This window comes from Aphelocoma coerulescens, chromosome 3, assembly GCF_041296385.1.
Source record: "Aphelocoma coerulescens isolate FSJ_1873_10779 chromosome 3, UR_Acoe_1.0, whole genome shotgun sequence".
NCBI classification, from domain to species: domain Eukaryota; kingdom Metazoa; phylum Chordata; class Aves; order Passeriformes; family Corvidae; genus Aphelocoma; species Aphelocoma coerulescens.
The window spans coordinates 34,192,823-34,213,023 of NC_091016.1; the positions used below are offsets into that span (position 1 = coordinate 34,192,823).

At 41.9% G+C, this 20,201-nt stretch overlaps 1 protein-coding gene across 5 annotated transcripts in view; it reads left to right on the forward strand.

Annotated features, from left to right (window-relative positions):
- The window catches only part of TTC7A (tetratricopeptide repeat domain 7A), a 190,653-nt gene that overhangs the window by 134,750 nt on the left and 35,702 nt on the right, over positions 1-20,201 (forward strand). For 4 of the 5 annotated variants that reach the window (XM_069009784.1, XM_069009785.1, XM_069009783.1 and 1 more), the window contains 2 exons: positions 3,426-3,560; positions 14,464-14,666. In XM_069009784.1, coding sequence (XP_068865885.1) covers positions 3,426-3,560; positions 14,464-14,666 — 338 coding nt within the window. The remainder of the gene's footprint in view (positions 1-3,425; positions 3,561-14,463; positions 14,667-20,201) is intronic. The other variant, XM_069009786.1, reaches the window with a different exon arrangement.

Consider the following 20,201-nt stretch of genomic DNA (forward strand, 5'->3'; position numbering starts at 1 on the left):
TTTAGTCTTATCTTGCAGTGCTTTTGCCTGAAGTGATTTAGGCTCGGGAATTCTGTGTTTCTTATAAGCCTAGTAAATCTACTGAGCTACATTTTTATTTTGATAGCAGTTTTCTCATAAATGCAAAATATTAAACTTGGACATTTTGGTCTTAAAACACCCTAGAACAGTGCTTTAAAATTAATTAGGTAGGTTTTGTATGGCTTATGTGTAGAGCTCATCACAACAAAATCAGTTTGTTATTTTTATGAGTTACTTCCAAAATTGTGTGGAGGGCTTTATTGTAAAATGTGAAGTTTATATTCTGTCTAGTGGAGCTGTTAAATAGAGAAAGAGACTGCACTAAAATAACAAATTGATATGATACCTTCTTATGCCAACATTTGCATGTATTTTGAGGCATGACATTAAAGCTCTGTGAGACAGGTTTTGTGGGGAGGTTTTTTTAGCACGTTTCTTTAGGAAGAGATCTCTTATAATGAGACTTTCAGATACCTTTTTTTGTAATGTTGCTTGAAGTTTTTCCATCTCCCCCCGCCACCCTGAGGTCAGAATCCGGCCAGTGCGACACACGCTGACCTCCTCTCTCAGGATATAGTGTATTAGAGCTAAACTCCTTTGTGGCTCCAGTAGCCGTGAGCCCAACCGTAGGGGTACCATATTGCTTGCCTGACATTCAGAGATGTGGCTGAGCCCCTTTCAGTCCAGAAGGGCCAGACTGGCAAAAACCTTCTCTTACAGAGTTTATTTGGTCAGGCAGGCTTTAAGGAGAACTGCTGTGAGCATCCCAACAGAGATGGGAGAGAGCAGCAGTGGCAAAAGTGGAGCATGGGCTGGTTTGGAGGGAGCCTGATCATCTGGCATATACATGTCTAGATCAAGAAGTGTATCTGTGTCTGAGACCCAGCAGGGATGCATGGTCTCTGCCTAAAGTATTTTGCTTCCTCTTGTAGGCTGGAAAAAGGGAAAGAAAGTAAACATCAAAGGACTGGAATGGCAAGGGCTGTTAAATGCAAAGAGCCTCCACTGTAAATCGCTAAGTAACTTGGGTCTCATTTGTCTGGCTGTGCAGATGCCCACTGCAGTGGGCAGGATCAGTCTCAATCTGAAATTCCCCTGTTGGCAACTGCTGGGCTAATGAAGAGAAGAAGAGGAGCAGCTAACTTGGGTTTCTTTGAGAGCAATTATGCTGTTATATTCCCGTGAAGTCTGCTTTGTGAGGGAAGGATACTTCAGTAGATTCTAACTGGATCTACTTAGGCTGTGTGTAAACCTCTCGAAAATGCACAAAGGGGCCTTACAGTGATGTAGTTTTCTTGCAAGGAAAAGAGGATTTGGTGAGCTCTGTAAGGATGTGAATAAGACACCAGCCCATCTGCCCACCCAGTGCAAACAGCACAGCATTACATTTGGGTGCTTGCAAGAAACACAGCTCCACGAAGCCTCTTTGGGAGAGGGCAGTCTTGGCAGAAAAATGTGGTACTGAAAGTTGCTTTAAAAGCATGCTAATCTACGAATCTGGTTAGGCTGACTGCACAATCCACAAAGCATGTGTAATTTTTTCCAAGTTTGCCAATCTAGAAGGCAAGAAATCTGCCCTAACTTCAAAGCTCTGCTAATAACATCACTAGCTGTTCATGTGTCCATTTTCTTGTCTCTGCACTGCAGAGAAGCTGCCTGTGTTTTCCCTGTGTCAAACAGCTCTAGTCTGACTTGAATTTCTGGGAGTTTCAGTGAAATTTCTCACAGGTGGAGTTAGGCGTGGGGGAGACAGGAGTGTGAGTGGGCAAGGCAGGGGGAGAAATCTCGTGCAGTGAAACAGTCTGAAGGTGGATCAGTTAAATAAACTGTTAAATACAATAAATTCTCCCCGCAAAGCTGAATGGCTTTTACCCATACCGTTAGTAATTGCTACATTACTGCACTGTCATCTCTTGGAACATTAGATCAGGAATGTCTTTGAAAAGATGTAGGAATTTAAGAAATGCATCTGGGAAGAACACATTTGCATTTTCCAAGGGAGCCGTGGGAGGCGCCTGCTGCAGGGCTGTTTTGAAGTTCTCCTGCTTGAAATGAATGACATTAGTTAGCGATGAGATAATAGGACAAATATTTCCCATAGCAGTTCTGGGCTTGGAGTTGCACTTGTGGTCTCTCCCAAGCCATGACATGCTCACCTCGGGTTAAGCAGAAGCTGCAGCCATGTCCTGCCTCGCGAAGCACAGGTGTCTTGGCACAGGAGGGTGAGGCAGAAATGTCTCTCCCCTCATGCCTGGCGGGAGGCAGGATCCCTGCTCAGTATCCGGAGCGGAGATGGCCGGCAGACCGTGGCTGGGGACCACAGGGTGATGTGTCGGTCTGCTGGTGAGGAGGTGTGGTTTGGCAGCCCTCTCTTCAGCACACTCCAGCTGGAAAAGCATGCTGTCCCTCTCAGAGAGGCCATTAAGTGCATATGCCCTGTGGCTGCGGGAGAGAAAAAGCAGGATTTAACTCCAGGGTCTTGTGGTTTGTGAGGTCAGCCTGTAAGGATAGATTCAAGTGTAATGCTAATCAACACAAGTGCTTCAGTCACAGCAGCTCTCCAGAGAAGAAAGAACTTATCAACCATAAAATCACATTAAAACCTATGTATATTAAAATATTTATTTCTCAAAGCTTTACAAAGCCAACTCTGAAATCTCATTTTGTAGCTTCTTATTTTGTTACCACCATCTTGATACTCCTCTGGGGGGTCAGCTCACCAGTATAATCCCACTTGCCATACTGGAGAACGTGGTCAGTGCCCATGCAGCCCTCCTGGGATAAGCTTTTGATGTGATGTTTTGTCCCAAAGATGTGGGCGCCAAATACTTTATTCTTGTGTAAATGTTACAGTGCATACTAAAGGTTAATATAGTCAGAGCTCTGAACTCTCTGCTCCCCAAGGTTAAATGAAAAAACCACGCTGCCTCTAAATCAGTAGAATGATATTGATGTCACTTGAAATGTGTGTGCTATCTGAATGGGGCTAAGCTACCTTGTAATGCTGTATGAATTTTTTACCTTACTGGGGCACATGTTGTAATTGTATGGTGTCTGTGCTTATAAAACGGGTTTTTGTGGAAAATATTTGATGCTAGACTTCTGCTTCCCAAATGAGCAAAATATGGTTGCTTCCTTGATGAATGCTAAGCAGACCTTTATAAAATTACTGTGTCTCTTAATTTGCTTGTTTGAGCTGCAGCCCTTGGATAATTTAGTGGGGGTTTTTTTCAGTAATTAACCTTTTATACAACATAGTTCTCCAGTTTGTCATGCGAAAATTCAGCAGAGTTCTTATTACATAAAACCAATGCAGTGAGTGGAGGATCAGGCCCACTGCCTCAATGAGTCAAAGAAATATCATAAATAAGTATAAAATACATTACTGTTTGTTTGGTTCGTAGGATCACAACGAGCCTCTTCCCTTGCTGCATCAAGACTGGAACAGGCCATGTCTGAAGTAACTATGCAAAGCAGCACAATGAAGCAGGGACCTGTGAAGCTGTGGACAACTCTTGAACAAATTTGGCTACAAGCTGGTAAGTCCTGGGCCACTTGGAGTTCCTTTTTCCCTCCAGTGGTGAATCAAATAATGTAAGTATTAGCAGAGTATTCGAAGTCATTAGTTGAAAATCACTCTATTCCAGCAGAAAATCTGCCTGTCTATCCCAGATGGTTTTTGAAACACCACTTATTTGATTTTGACCCAAAAAAAGATTGTAGTAGTGTGATTTTTCAGCTCACCTTTGTTTTTCCAAAACACACAGAAAACTTTAGGAATCACTGTAATATGCTTTTTGAAAAAGAGGGTAGGTAGTTCTTCACTAACAAATGGTAGTTCATGAGGACAATTATTTCCATTCTCCTTTTCCTGCACGCTTCCCTGTGATACGACTGGGCAAACCATGTCTTAACTGTGATTTAGACTGAGAGCTTTCCAGTCTTTGCTGAGATTTAAGTGAAAATTATTAGAAAGAGCAAGTTCTGCACTCTGTCCTTGACTGTTTGAACCTCCCAAGGTCTTGTAGGTTGATTATCAGTTTGAGACATTGATGCAGAGATGCTACAACAGAGCACATAAGGGGAAAAGAAAACAGTGAGGAGAGACTCTACCCACAAGCAATCTCCAAACCCATGGAGGGGTTTTATGTAGGACATTTGGTGAGGAACAGAGTTGCCCAGCACATTACGCCATTTGCATTCCAGCGTTTCAGAACTGATAGAGTTCCAACCCTGTAATTTTGTTTTTAGGAGATGCAGTTTTTCTTCCATAACTGGGCCTGCAGTTGCACCCTTGAAATTACCTTTGAGTGCTGTGATTGCTTATTAGATGTTTCACCATTTGCAATGAAGAAATAAAAGCAGAACCCCCTGGAAAGCTGCTGATAGTTTTCTATTCTTCATGCAGGAGAACCTTTCAAATTCTCATTTCGTAATCTGTGCAATTGACAGTTCTCACATAGGACCTGGCAGTCTCACCCTACTTCTCAGCAAAAATTTTCATAGCTGTTTTTGTGGGTAATTTCCTGTCTATTAGACTTTAGTTCTAGAACAAAATAAATTACATTGGTTTTGCTACAGTTTGATTAATATTAACAAAAGAAGTCACCTTATGGAATGCATCGTCCTTTAAGTTAATCACATGTGTTCACCTTAATGACTTGTGTGGATGTAAATTTCAGTAATGTGCTGTGGACTTCAAAATCACCAGCAAGATTTTGCTTTATTCAGGTTATAGTCCTGATTTAAGGCTGCAGAGAAGGCTGATGGGGAGCAAAATAAATGGAGTTTATTATGATGAGAAGTCAGGTGTCTGTTGTCCATCATCCTGAAGATAGCTCTAGGCAGTTTATGTTTTTGCTGCTGTCTGAAAAGACAAAAGCAATAAAGACTTAGTGCTTGCTGTGAATTGCTATGATTGCTTTTCAGTGTGAATAGAGCACCTTTCTGAAAGGTGTTAATTAATTCTTTTAGATAGAATTTATTTTTATTAGGTGTAACTTTTCTGTCTTATCACTTTTTAAGCCTTTGTTTTGCTTCATGCTTACTTTTAGCTGGACTTGATTCAGGATTGATATTTTGAAAACATGTACTGTGACTGCTTTGTAATTTCATTACTGAAGTCAGTTATTGTTATGGATGCAGCTTAATGAGCTCCTGCTGAGGTACTGGCCATTCTCTTCTCACAGTAGTGTGGAAGCTGCTGCATTCTGGTATCCTGAGGGATGAAGAGAGATGCAGGTATTTTGGGGTAGTCTTTACTCTCTATGAAGAAGGGCACAGTGCCTGAATAACTAGAGGGCTTCTTGGAAGTGGGTCGACCTTTTGCTGGTCTTAGTGAATGCAATAATCCAAAGGGTATCACTGACCTTCATTACTAGGATCTTTCCCATCTGAAAGGAGGGGAAAGGAGGAACAAATATACTTCTAAGAAGTTAGTAACTTCCAAACTAGAGATACTTCATAGACAACAAATTAAACAGAAATGTATGGTTAGAGAAAGTTGAGGTAGTCAGGTGGTTTTGCATTACAGCTCACCCCAAAATTAATGGCTGTGGAAAGCAACAGGCAATTAGTGTAACATTCTGATGCCTGCATATGGAGTCACTTGATATTCATGAAAGGTCTGCATCAGTATGCTGTAGATTTTTATCAGGTTTAGCTTGGACTTGTCCTTTTTCAATCAATGACTCATCTCGTGACTCCAAGCAAGTCGCCTAACTTTTTCATGCCTCAATGTCCTATCTCCAAAGGGAAAAAATGTTAAGCTGCCTTTGGGAAGTGACTTGTGTGTTGTTGTTTTTGTTGACATTAACACTTGGACCTTTTTAGCATGACTCATAAATCCTTAGATAAAATTACTGCAACTTCCTAACCTCATACTGCAGTAGATTTATAACAAAGCATCTGTCCTTCTCAGACACTCCCAGCACGCAGCTGGCTGTGTCTCTGTGCCCGGGTATGGATTGAGATTGCCAGGTTGCAGTCGTGTCTGGGTTCCATTAGAGCCATTACAGTTCCCATGCCTCCTCATATCCCAGGGCATGAAAACCAATGGTACCAACCAGCTGGTGCAGTTAGAGCTTTATGCACTAAGACTGGGAAGAGGCACACAAAACCAGCTATCCCACAGCTATGCAGGGCTGCTCTTACAGGCCTCCAGCAGCCAGGCCAGGCCACAAAGCCAGCACATACACTTGCAGAAGGGACTGTTAGGGTGTGGTAGCTATCCAGTGATGCTTACATGGGGGAATCCTTACTGGATCATCCTGCAGCTGCAGTAGGAGTTCCTGCCTTGTACAGAAGTGTCCTCAGTCCCTCCAAGCTGGAGACCCCTTGTTCTCTATGGGTTTCACAATTAGCTCATGAGAATATGTGCGTTCCCTTAACAGTGGCTGAAGGGAAGGCTGTGAACCCTGTGCCAATAGGTAATCCCTTTTGTGCTGTGATAAAGATGCTTATTTCACCTGTAAGAGGGCATACACTTAGTGGTTTTATATATAACTTTTCTGGGTTTGTGACCAGCATAGTTTTGTAGGGAAGACAATAAAGCACCATCTTTGGATGTGCAGCTGCTAAATCCAAATGCGTTGCACTGTAACAGATGCTGTACCTTGTCTTTCCCTGCAGCAATGCCTAGTGATCTTTGGCAAGCTAAATTTTAGTAGCCTCCTGTAAACAAAGAGCTGCTTGATGGATCTGTGGTCTCTAGAAGGAGTCATTTTCTCTTTCAAGCATCAAGATAAAATGGTGGATTCTCATCATTAATCTCATGTCTAGCCATCTCTTACAGGGCCACCTGGGAGTACAGTCATCTGCAGCAGGGAACTTGACACATTTCCTTAGTGGGCTTCCACATCTTCCTGTTTTCTGCACAGGTAGTCACAGCTTTGGAAGAGTAGTGGGGCTGTCCTCAAAGACTAGAGAGCTCCCCTGCAGCAGGCATGCTTGGAACACTGACAGGCATATTCTATTTCTAAGTGTTCTGCAGCAAAGGTTGTTAACACAGCTTGTCTGGTCCCTTTTAACAATAACCCCCCCTAGTCCTCCTGAATGTAATGGCTGCTTAAGAAGAGTCATCTTGGAACACTTTAACATTTATGAGCCTAAACATTTTTCTTGGCCCCGTGTCTGAGAAACGACTCATTTCAGGGAGTGCTTAGGAACAGTGCTACAGTGCACATGCTGTGGTGGTGCAGCTCCAGGAGAGGTGGTCATTATGCAATCCGTATGCTCAGTTCTTCTCTTTGTTCTGCTTTTCATGGCCCAGAGCTTGAATTCAAGTTTGAGAAGAGGCAAGGAACTTTGGTGGCACTCGTAAAGCTTGTTAACTCCTCCCTCTTCCTGCAGGAAGAGCTGCAAGGGGAATCCTAGAGATTACTAGTGTTAATACTTCTAAAAGTCATGCCAGTACTCCTCCTTTTTGTTTAGAAAATAGAGTCATGCTGTTTGGCTAAGGAAAATATACTTGAAATCATTCAAATTTATGACCAAAATTTACCTTCATTCGACATTTTTATATGATCACTTTTGACCCAGAGAGCAAAGCATGTCAGTATTGGAAAGAAATAGTGTTAACAGTTCTAGGCTCTTTGGGTAACTGGCATGATTTCTTATCTGAAGTACATGTGATTATATTTCCAGGCAGTAATAACTGTATGCTCTATTTATACAGAGTATTTTAGAATGCTACAAGCCAGTTTTAATAAGAGTTCTAATATTCTAGCTTCTGTTACTGTATTATTTTAAGCCTTACTTTTAACTCCAAGGTCCACTTTGTTTGTCTTTACTAGTAGTTTATATCTGACAATTTAGCTTCTTGACTAACCCAATACTTTACCAAATATGGCCACTCACAGCAAAGTAGGTCTGGTAATTTGATCTAAGTTTGGCTAAATGCCTGCTAAGCTCAGCCTGTGAACCTCACCAGGTAGACCCTAAGGCTAACTTAAAGGAGCATTTAGAAAAAATGACTAGGATACTATTCTGTGTACTCGCAGTGGGACTGGAGTGGGCTACCTGCTGTCTCAGTAACATGCTAAAGTTTAACCTAGGAAAAATAGATTATCCTGAACATGCTACACACAAGAAATGCAAAGAGAGCCAGGGCAGCAGAGAACAGTGAGCTAATGGAAAAACATCTGCTCCCCCGAGTTATGTACAGCAGGAACTTTTTTTTTTTCCCCTTTGCAAAACACTTGTGATTTATTTATTTTATTCCATATGGGCCAGTTCCTGGGAAAAAGCTGTGTTAGAGGGGATGGGCTTTGTTCCACGAGAAAGTGTCCTCGGGGCCAGTGGGCTGAGGACTCCAACGCGCTGCTCCGCGGCCACGGAGCCGGATCCTGGCAGCAGCCAAGGGTGCAGCCAGGCCCTCCCTGCTGCCCCTCTGCTCAGCCAGCACAGCTTGTGTTTGCACAGCCTGCGCATGGGCACTTCAGTGCTCTTCCTTCTCCAAGCTTTTAGCAGTGCTAAGCCCCTGCAAGTTATTAGCTCTGATGTTAAAGGTGTTTATCCAGTGTGGGAGACATCTTTATTGATATTGCCTGAATAGCTAGATCAGATACTGTCCTGTAATGCAGCACTGGTTGTTGAACCAATTCTAATATTTTTCTTTTTTAAAGTGCTTTCAAATTGTAGAATTTCAAGTTTAGAACTGCCCCATTTGATGCTTGAGTTCTTGAGCTCCATAAACGCTGATTTTTGTGTCTCTTTACAGTGACACAAAGCACTGTGAAAAGCTGGAGCCTGGTGAGGGGGAGCAGGAGACAGTCCTTTATTACACTTCCACTTCTGAGGAGAATAAAGGTGTATTGCAAAGATGGCTCCCCTGCAGTATTTACTTACTAGGGGGGATTAGGAAAACTTCAGCTGGAGATAGAAATGATAAAGTGAGCTGGTTTTTCCCCTTTGAAATGTTATTAATGAAGTAAAGAAGCCAGCAGTGGTTCTGCTGAGCCTCCTGTCTTACCAAGCTCTAGACTTGTGGCAGAGATTAAAGATCACGAAATTCCCTATTTCTCTTCATCTGATCATCCTCAAGAGGGATTAATAAGTTTTGTTCTACACTCTCCAGTTTGGTTTATTTTCAACAGTGAATTTAAAAAGTCAAAAGGATTCTTACAGCCTTATGTCAGTACAGGGCATTTGGGATTGCCTTCTCCATTCCTGAGGCTTCTGGATGTTTCTTGTTACTGGAGCAGGATGTGAAACTTTGTGGACTGGTAATCCTTCGGCCTGGAGAGTTTTCAAAGAGCACATACCATTTCTCAAAATCTGGGACATGCAAACATTCACACATGTCTTGAACACTCGCTTGAGAAGGAAACAGGCAGCAGCTACCAATGGTTTTTGTTAAGTATTATGTAGAAAATTTGCCAAGAGATGGAGAGAAATCTGTTGCACTGCCAGAGAATGACTGAGGGTACCAAAACCTACCATTTCCTCAGCTGCTCAGTAAGTTTGGATAAGTGATAAAGTGTACACAGTAGTGAAGAAGGAGGCAGGACATTTATTCATACCAGAGATGGAAAGTAGGAATTTATGCTTGACTGGGCTGTGTTGTCATGTTTTGACTGCACCATTTAGTATAGGAGGTAGCTTGTGGCACTTCTGTGCTGCTTCCAGAAGCTTTCACTCTAATGCTGCATTTGTAAATAAAGAAGCTTGGTGGTCATTTCAGGCCCTGTGAGACCCAAAGCTTGGGAATTTAAAGCCAGTCCCTGGACTTCAGTTTGCGTGCAAAGAGAGGATGTAAATCTGTTGCCTTGTTCAGCAGAGCAAGTGGCTGAGCTCAGGTGTATGGGAACAAGAAGCAGTTTCTGTACTTCATTTCTGTATCAAATGTTTGCATCAAATGAAATTATTGTAGTCAGGATATGCCTTGAGGAATCTTCTGTCTAATCTGCCATGAATAGTCAAGCTGCTGCATGCAGGGTGGTGTCATAGCATGGAACAATGACTAAACCTCACCTGCCAGAAAGGAAAGGCAGTGGGGGAACCCTTTGTCATGGTAATAGCTTACTAGTCACTGCTGGTGGCAGAGCTGTCTCAGAGTGGGTCTTTCCAGCTGGCTAAGGGCTCCTGCAGTAACAAGCATTAATAGCTCCTGAAGGCAGATGATGTGGAACAGAAATCACCTTCCAACACACCCTCACAGATACTCTCACCTTCTTAAGTGTGAAGAGCTGCTCTGCACTGTACCATCCTGCTGGGCATTTGGCTGCTACCCTGGCCGTGTCACTGTGCAGTGATATTTTTTGGGGTGGACAAGAGTGGAGTGCTTCAGATGCATCAGACACACACAACCAAGTGATGTAGAGCAGTCTACTTTGTGGGAGTTAAGTGCTGCCTCTTGGATAACACCAAATGTGATTCACAAGGAGCAAAATTTTAACTCTTGGGTTGCTCACATTGCAGAAAAACATTTCAAATCTGTTTGGTTTCTTTAGGCTAGAATTACAGTTGTTTCTGTAGTGACAAGCACTATCACTCTTGACACTGCTTTGAACTGGGGAAATAGGGTCAGTGTTCAAGGTGATGTTGAACAGCTCTGTTTCTCAGACAGACATGACTGGAACTGGATTACACTGCTGTTACACCCTGATGGACTCCCTAACCAGACTCTGCAGTAATTTTATCTTGGACAAAATAAAGGGGCTGACTGTAGGACACCCAGCTTTGTCAGTGTTCTGGGAATTGCTCTTGGTCTGTGCATTTGTTAGTTGTCTTTGGAGAGCAAGTAGATGATACACTTCTGCCAGTTTTCACTTGATTAAGGATCTTCACTGTAGATGAGTTTAAATGCTAGCAGAAACAGCTGAAAGAACTAGGAGCTTATATTAGAAGTTAATGAAACTCTCAGTGCAGATGCATTAAAATGGGTGTATCAGTCTAGTTGCAAGTCCAGGCAGAAGGGGCCATAGCCATGAGAGAAGACAAACAGGTGTCTGGAAGAACAGCAGAATAGGTTGGATAGTAATGCAAGAGGACACAAACAGGAGACATAAAGTGGATCTGTGAAAGAATGAATTGTGCTAGGCTGAACCTTGAAGTCAGCTGGATAGCTGCTCGTGGTCTCAGTGCTGGCACTGAAGTGTAGGCTTCAATAACTGAATGAAAGGAGAGAGGAAGGATTGAACCTGTCCTTGCCCATCCATGCAGTGGATGGTCTCCTACCTGTAGGTGAGAGTGCTGAAATGTTCCCTAATGTCATTCACACACACAGTTTCTTGGATTTCGAGAGAGAGACAAATAGAAGAGTGGTACATCCAGGATCGTCATCTCTCTCCTCAATAGTATTCAGAGACCTTTTAGTTCAAAACAGCCTGTAAATCTGTAAATTTATTTAAATTTTTATGGAGATGGCGTTAAGCAAGAGAGAGCAAGGAAGCTTGGTTTTAGAATCAAAGCTCCAAAGAATGTCAGTACCAAGAACAATCTAGTCCATTAGAGGTTCATAAATGGTTTCCCTGAAGCATTGACCCTTTCACAGATAAGAATTATGGATATTAGATGCCTGTGTCAGCATGAGAAGGTATGCTCTGCTTTGAAGTGGAACTGGATGCCAAGTCTCTGTAACAGAACTTCCTCGCAAAGGCTGCTAATTTGGTTAGATGTTGTTTACAGCATAATTAGGTTATATAAGGAGATAGGCTGATTAATCCAATGGTCAGGAAGCTGCTAACCCAGGTAACATGAAAGCAGGTGTTTCAATACTTTTAGTACCGCTGAGGGTTTTACCATGATAAATTTAATAGGTCCGTGTTTTTTTGCATTTGATTTCTGCCTCTAGCTGTGTTTTTATTCCGTTACATAAGTGTATCTTGTTAATCTGTAAATCAAATGAGTGTGTAATAGAAGTGAAAAATGAATTTACAGAAAACACATTTTAATGCAGGCCTAAATGATGTCCTTTAGTGTCTATTTTTAGCTGGGTAGCTAAAAATTTTAGCACTCCTTTCCTTTCGTAACCAAAAGGCACCCCTCTCATTCTTTTCTATGCAAATTAGGCCTCCCACACCATTAAATCATTTTTATTGACTATTGAGCCCGCAAAGAAATGAACTGAACTTTAATATGCTACATTACGATACCATAAAATACAATTTGTAGATCTTATTTAGATTCTGTGTTGCTGCACTTCCTCTAAATAATTGTTATTACTGAAGAAGATTTACAGGCACCGTTGAAAGAATAAGGACTCTCTATTTTGCATGCATTGAAACACCGGCTGTGCGTGATTTCATATCTAAACCCACTTGTTCCCAGTTCTGTTCTGAAATGAAACGAGTCACATGATGCTCTTAGTTGTTAATAGAGCTTTTAGTATGGCAGTATCCAGAACTTCTGCTGCCTTCAAGCAGTGCCAGGATTTCACCCCTTCTTTTGTGCTGCTGAGTTTGTGCAAACTTTGGGAATGGAATGTTCATCTTGAGGCTGTGAATTGTCGCTTTGCACATCCCCAGGCTCATTAATGCCACATGCGTGGCGTCAGCTGCTGTGCAGCACTTGGCAGGAAAATGCTCTCTTCCTTGGAAGTGCAAGGAAAATACTGTCCTCCCACAAATTTCTGCATAAGGCTGTGCACATATTCAGCTTGACAAGGTACATGGCCTTGCTTTCTGTTTTTATAGATAGCTGCAGCCTCTTGGAGCCAAGGGAAGGGGATGCATGCAGAGATTTTATGATTAACCAGAAAGAAATGTATGTGAGTCATTCTGAAAGAGTATAACTCTTCTGAAGGAACTAATATTTTGCTCATGTTGACAGCCTTGGAGAATGACATTTATCTTGTACCACAGCCTAGGGATGGCTGAGAAATACTAGAGCATTTTCTGACAGTGTCTCACCCTTCTTCTAGGAGGGTCACCTCAGAAGTGGAAGGGTGTTCAGCCATGCTGTCACTTCACTACAGAATCATTTTTAGTGTACCAGTAGGAATGCCATTTGTGATCCCAGTCTCATGTCAGGCCAAGGTGGAGCCTTCCCATTGTCAGGCAGGGGACTGCCTTTGAGATGCTTCCCTGCTCACCTCTAGCAAGCTCCACATCACCATGCCAAGTCCCCGCAGTCATCTGGGTCTCCCAGTGTTTTGAAATTGCAGTTTCAAAGCTGTTCAAGAGGAATTTTCACTCTTATTTCCTCCTTCCCAGAGAGAGACTTCCCGAGACTATTCACTGCCTTTAAAAGTCAGGACATTTAAGGTTGTGTCTAATTTCAGAATAGTTTTTCTAAATCTGGAGTCTGAATTAGTAGTTTTGAATTGGACTCTTGAACTGTCAATACTTACTGCATGACATCAGTTAAAAAAAAAAAAGACACTAAACAAGTTTTTGCAGTGAGAACATGTAGAACACAGATTATGGATCAAAGAGCAATGCCTGCTGTATGAAGTAAGAGAATTATTTTATCTACATACATGCTTACATGTGTGTGTGTATATATATATGTAAAAAAACAGTTTCCCTTTTCAATTACATGTGGCAGTGAAAACTGAGTATCACTTTTGACCTTTTGAAAGAATTAATATCTAATAAATCTAGAATTAGAATAGACTATTTCTTTTGGAAGGGGCCTACAACAATCATCCAGTCCAACACCACAATCATCTAGTCCAAATCCTGAGAAATGTTAAAGTTCAACCATAAGATATGTTATGAAATTTATCATGAGAAATTATTATATTAACAAGTTGACATTCAAACACATAAATATGCTTGTTACATATTTTTTTCTAAGAAAACCACTAACATAGTTGCTGATAGTTCAAGCAAGTAAATGAGCAGTCTCTTCCAAGAGGTGTATTTTGTTTTTCTGTAATGTATGAGGATGTAAATGGGTGAATACACAATATAAATAAATCTATATTATAAAGGTCTTTTGATTTTAACAGTCTCTGAAAAATGAAGATAGTTGTCTCACAAACTTGCCAAATAAGCAGAGAAAAACACTTAATCATCTTTTTAAATGGGAAAATACTCTTTTAAGTAAGTTATCTAGTGTCCATCTCAGATGTATCCTATTACTCTGACATTTTTGAAGTTCTCAGTAGACAATGATGACTTCTTCTGTTCTTTTTCCCCCACAGAATTTTTGGAAATGTATGTGATGACTCCAAGTAGCTACCAGCCCTGCTTCCTTAGGGCTCAGTTCAGCAGTGGAGGAATCCTTAGGGCCTCTGTCAGGACACCACCCAGAGGTGTCCATGAACATCCATACAGATGCCTTAGCATTAGGCAAAGATACATTCAGTGAATCCAGTCATGATAGGAAGCACTAACCATAGTACTAAGCATTGTGCAGGATCATGGCCTCATGTTTTAATATGCTTAAGGCTGATGATGTATAATTAATATGAGGAAAGGTCTCTGCTTCATTTCATTTAATGGTAGGGTGCTTTTTGCTTTATTTTTATGGCTTGGTGTTTTGTTTTTCCTTCAGCTGAACTCTTCCTGGAACAGCAGCACCTCAAAGAAGCAGGCTTTTGTACCCAGGAGGCAGCTAGTCTTTTCCCCACATCTCATGCTGTACTGTACATGCGTGGGAGGCTTGCAGAGATGAAAGGCAATTTGGAGGAGGCTAAGCAATTGTATGATGAAGCGCTCACAGTGAATCCAGCTGGAGTGGAAATTATGCACAGCCTGGTGAGTTTGCAGGGGCTCAGCTCCATTATAGTATTTATGTCCCTGATTAACTGTAATAAGAGGGGAGAGGGCTCATGCTTGCTCTGGATGCCATTGTCTTCCTAATCCTGAGAGCAAGTGACTGTTCCAAGAATAAATTGGGTAGTTTGAACCTCTATTTCAAGACTGGATTGAATGTTTTTGACTAATTAGGACTTGTGTCAAAAGTAAATATTTTAGTTGACAAAGGCTGATAGTTTTGGAAGTCAGTTCACTGCTTTGTCTTTGCTGCTTTTTCTACTAACTGCTGTGCATTTTAAATAAGCAGTACATTGATGTTTGAAAGATCTGAACTAAGTAACTATAGATAGATAGATAGATATGGGGTTTGTAAACCTTGGGCTGATTTCTTGTGTCTACTCAAATCAAGATAAACTAAGAGTTTACAATAAAATGCATCTGTTACTGTCGTAAGCTGCAGCTTAGTTCCAGCCTTGTGTAGGGTTCCAGTGACTCCACATTTGTGGGGGTTTTTTTGGTAACACTCCTACCCAGCAAGTATTCTTTTTCTGTGGCACCAAGCCCAAAACAAACTGTTTTCCAGACACAGGGCCTAGAGCTTAATAACAGTAATAATTATACAGAGAGCTTTGTGGAAGACCTAAACCCACTTCTCTTGTGAAATCACAACAGTTAATCATATTTCATCAGTGGTGTGTCTTGTTAACTGTAGCCCTTACCAAGTCTCTCTGGGATTTTAGAAGTTTGTCTTGACTAATTTAATTTGTACAGGAGTTCTATGTCCATGTGACTGCTTAGTGTCTTTGCTAGCACATTTGTATCTCCTGGCATAAATTTGGTTCTGATGAGGTTTGCTGGCAGCTCCAGAAGTGAAGGGATATCAGTGTACTAGAGATCAAATGTTAAGTGAAGTTACAATTGAGAGAAAATAGTAGAACCTACAGGCAAAGAGCAAGATATTTGGTAATAATAAATGTTCAGTACAGAAATAGCAATGAATGAGACTGCTGTACACGTCAGGCTTCCATGGGGCAATAATATTACTTTGTTGTTGTAATACAGCCTTTACAAATTCACTCAGTAAAAACCTAGCTAGATGGAATGATGTTCTTTGCTCTGTGTCATGATTTCAGAGAAGTTGCTGATACTAGAAAAGCCATCGAATTAGATGCCAACATGATACTAATAGCTCTCATTTTTGTCTTATTTTATGGACATAACCACATCCTGTGTCTTCACATTTCATTTGCTTGCAATTTTCTGAAACTTTAATAACTTGGAATAAAAATTTCCAAGGTGCACATCGCAGATGTTCTGACCCAGTTTACTTCAGAAAATGTTGTCCCAACATGGCTTAGCTGTTTCTGAAAAGGAGGCTAAAGAAGAAACCTTAAAAGCTTCTGCGATATCTTCTTTACTGTGCCTTAGTGTCTCCAGGCTTTGTTAGGAATGGGTAACATATAAATGTACTTTTTACCATCCCTGAGAAAATCTTTCCTAGGTTATCCAAGTTGTAACCTTTAAAAAACACATATATGCTTAGTAGGTAAGTATTTCTGAAAGCTTTAAGGAGTCTGTGAATGCTTATTCCCCTCACACTAGGAATTTTCAAGAAGGGCAAGAGGAATGACCCATGTAACTAAAGGCCTGTCTGTCTCACTTCAGTGACTGGTAAAATTATAGAGATTATTCTGGCAGGTATTGAAAAACACCTGAAAGACAGTGCAGTCGTTGGTCACAGCCAGCGTGGGTTCATGAGGGCACCTGCCCCGGGACAGCCCTGGGTGTACCTAACAGCATGGGGCACAAGGGGCTGGAAAGCTGCTTCACAGAAAGGGACCTGGGGGTCCTGGTCAGTGGCAAGTTCAATGTGAGCCAGCAGTGCCCTGGCAGCCAGGAGGGCCAAGCGTGTCCTGGAGGGCATCAGGCACAGCATCGCCAGCTGGGCAAGGGAGGGATTGTCTCACTCTGCTCTGCTCTGGGGCAGCCTCACCTCGAGTGCTGGGGGCAGTTCTGGGATCCACAATATAAGGGTATTAAACCATTAGAGAGTATCCAAAGGAGGGCAACCAAGACAGTGAAGGATCTCCAAGGGAAGCCATATGAGGAGCAGCTGAGGTCACTTGGTCTGTTCAGCCTGGAGGAGACCGAGGGAAGACCTCATTGCAGTCTGCAACTTCCTTGTGAAGGGAAGAGGGGCAGACACTGCTCTGTCTCTGTGGTGACAGTGACAGGACCCAAGGGAATGGCCTGACATGTCAGTGAAGGTTAGGTTGGATATTAGGAAAAGATTCTTCACCCAGAGGATGGTCAGGCACTGGAATGGGCATCCCAGAGAAGTGGTCACAGCAGCAAGCCTGCCAGAGTTCAGGAGGTGTTTGGACAATGCTGTCAGGCACATGGTGTGACTCTTGGGGCTGTCTTGTGTGAGACCCAGAGATGACCTCGATGGTCCTTGTGGGCCCCTCCCAATTCAGAGTATTCTATGATGATGTTTTGGTCAAGGGTGGATGTAAAATTTACAAGAGTTGAAAAAGACAGTGAGATGAGAAATTTGGGGGCAGAGACTCAGTCTGTAAGCAAGTAAGGAAGAGGAAAGAAACTGAATAACAAAGTGAGAGAAATAAGGATAGATAGAAAATAGGGTAAGATAGATAACCCCAGATAAGGCTGGAAGATAAGATGAGAAGACACATAGATGGAGGGGTGGACATGCTGGAAAGGATGAAATAAAGGAAATAAAGGGGTCAGTCTTAGGAGAATGACAAAGGAGCAGGAACCTGTAAGAGCACTTCCTTTCCATGTGCTCCGGTCTGCTTAAGATTCTGGATCTTCCCACCCTGGTGCCAGCAAATACCAGTGAAAATCACTTACTTAAGCATGTACCTCACCTCCTTTAACTTGGCCCTGCTGGCAGCCTGTGGTTCACACCTGTTAGCTAAGATAGCAAAGGTCTGGTCTATCCCTGCTGATACCATGAATCATGGCAGTAGTTACATGATGGCACATAATGGTATTCCTTTGTGTGCTTTTCCAAAAGCTAGGAAATTGCACATAACAAGTTAGAAGCATCTGATGAGCACTATAGAAAAGTCTGTAAAGAAATTAATCATTCTGCCTTCAGAATAGAGCTGGAATAATGTGCAGTAAACAAGGCTTTTAGGGCTATGCATCAAATAAAAAGGGCGAAAATAAAATACTGAATGGCTGCTAGCTGAGTGATTTTGTCCTGTGTACTGAATGAGACACTGTCCCCATGGAGAACTTAAGACTGTGTTTATGCAATTGAGGATGTAATGTAACAAGTGGTAAATTCTGAATTTCCTTGAGGCCATCAGAAGAAAACTGAATGTCTTTCTGAAACGTATGTATTAGCCAAGTACTAGCTGTACTTTTATTAAAAATACAAGTTCTTGAGCACAGTATGTTCAGTCCCCTACCGGAGGGAAATACATGTCTAGGATTATGCAAGAGGGCAAACTAGATTATCAACTAATTCCAAAGGGTTTGAAATTATGTGAGACACATACACAAGCAGCTGGAATTAAATTCACACATGTTTCAGTGTTGGTCCCCCCAGTTTGGATACACTGTTTTCCCACTCTAGTGGTAGTGTTGTGGATATGTAATAATTTAGAGAAAGAGGATCTGGTTGTGAGAATTAGTTTGACTTGGTACAATTGTCATCCGACTGACCTAGTCCACTTAAAGGGAAAACTGCTGTAGACAGTGCCTAGCCTCCCTGGTGTATCAGCATCAATTAGCAAAGTAGTCATGTCTCTTCCCCTGGGCTCTCAGAACTGGGTTGTCAAATCTATATTTGGAAAAATCCAACCTGAAGAGTGTTGCTGGCTTTAAATGAAGGGCACAGATCTAGCAATGAATGAGTCCATTGGGTGTCAGTAACTTCACCCTTACACGAGGTACACTCACCACCATAATACACACAGTCTGTTTCTCTACACAGCTGAAAATGGCTGTGTTTTGCTGTGACTGTAGGGTGTTTACAATAGCTGTCAAATCAGCATGCTTTCCATATAAAGCACGCTGCTGCATGGCAGAGGGGCACCGTGCAGCAGCACTGCAGTGCCAAGTGCATTCCAGGGGGTGGGTGCCATGCTCTGCTTCATCTGAGGGGCCTCTGGCACTTGGTGTCCAGTGCTGTGGTTAGGAAACCACGGGCACTTGGAAAATACCACACAGTTCTGCTGCTTCCTGTAACACTTGCAGTTTCTGAGTGGTGTCACTGGATCCTTAAACCTGTATCAGGAATCCACCATTGGCCTTTACAAAGTAAGTAATACTGGCTAATACCTAATCTAAGGAAGTATATTTGTTGGGGAATTTTGTTTTCATTGTCAAAGACATACAGAATCAGTTTTCAGGGCTCTTTGAAGCATACTCCTGGTGAGGTGAGCAACTACTCCTTTGGTTAGATAGCTGTTTGCTGCCAGAAACAATTAGCTTGGGTTGACTCCTAAAAATTGCACATCCTGTGAGACCATGGTTTCTTTAATAAATACGACTTGCTAGGGTTCTTTTTCCACATTGCTCCTGATGCTGTCTCATATATTTCTGTCATCCTTTCCTTTACTAGAACAGCCCTGTTCCTTTCTTCCTCCCTTTCACAGGCTCCTTCTGGGCCCTGCTTGCAGGGGTCATAGAGCACTTCTCCCTCCCAGGGGCTGATGGAGTTTCTACTGAGCAGGTATATTTGCTGGTCTAGAAACAAGAGCTTAGTCCATAACTCCTTGTCTTACACTGTGGCCTCTGACAGCACATTTCTACAACCAAATAACTATGACTTACTTCTTTCAGTATGTACCAAATTTGGTTATATAACATCATGCAATACACAGCTTTGGGATGGTGATAACAGAATTGACATGTGCCCAACCAAGTCAGAAAATATAACATAAGCTGGGGTAGATGATACCTCCTTGTAAAGCGATACACAAATCCACCTACCTGTATGTAACTAGAGAAAGACACTGAAATTTGTTAGTTCTCAGCCACAGTGCATTCAGTACCATTCTCACTTTTGATTCAGAGGAGGAGAAAATCAATGCCAGCACATTGGATTTAAGTCCTAAAGCTCTATATGTAATACTACAAGTCAGACTAAAAACTGAGATATTTGGAAGATTCCTGCCCAGCATGCATCTCACATAGCACCTTGTCAAGTCACAGCAATTCTCAACGTGTTTTAGTTCAGGGAAGAACAGAAAGAATCGTTTGTTTCAAAGGGAAGGAAATGGGTACCCTCATCTCCATCACTCTGCCAGATTTAATGAAAACAGTAAGAAATACCATCAAAACAAAGCAAAAAAATTTCTTGACTTATACTTGGATATTACTGAATGCAGTGGAAAACTGATGATTCTTTACTTCTCTTGAAGGTTGGGGCAAGGGCAGTAAGGTTGGTATCAGAATGCCATGTAGCTGTCTGCACTACCTCATCCCTATCCTTGATAGCAAAACAAAGTGAACAATATATTGGGTTTTGTTTGTAACGTGTCCCTATTCATAATGTTT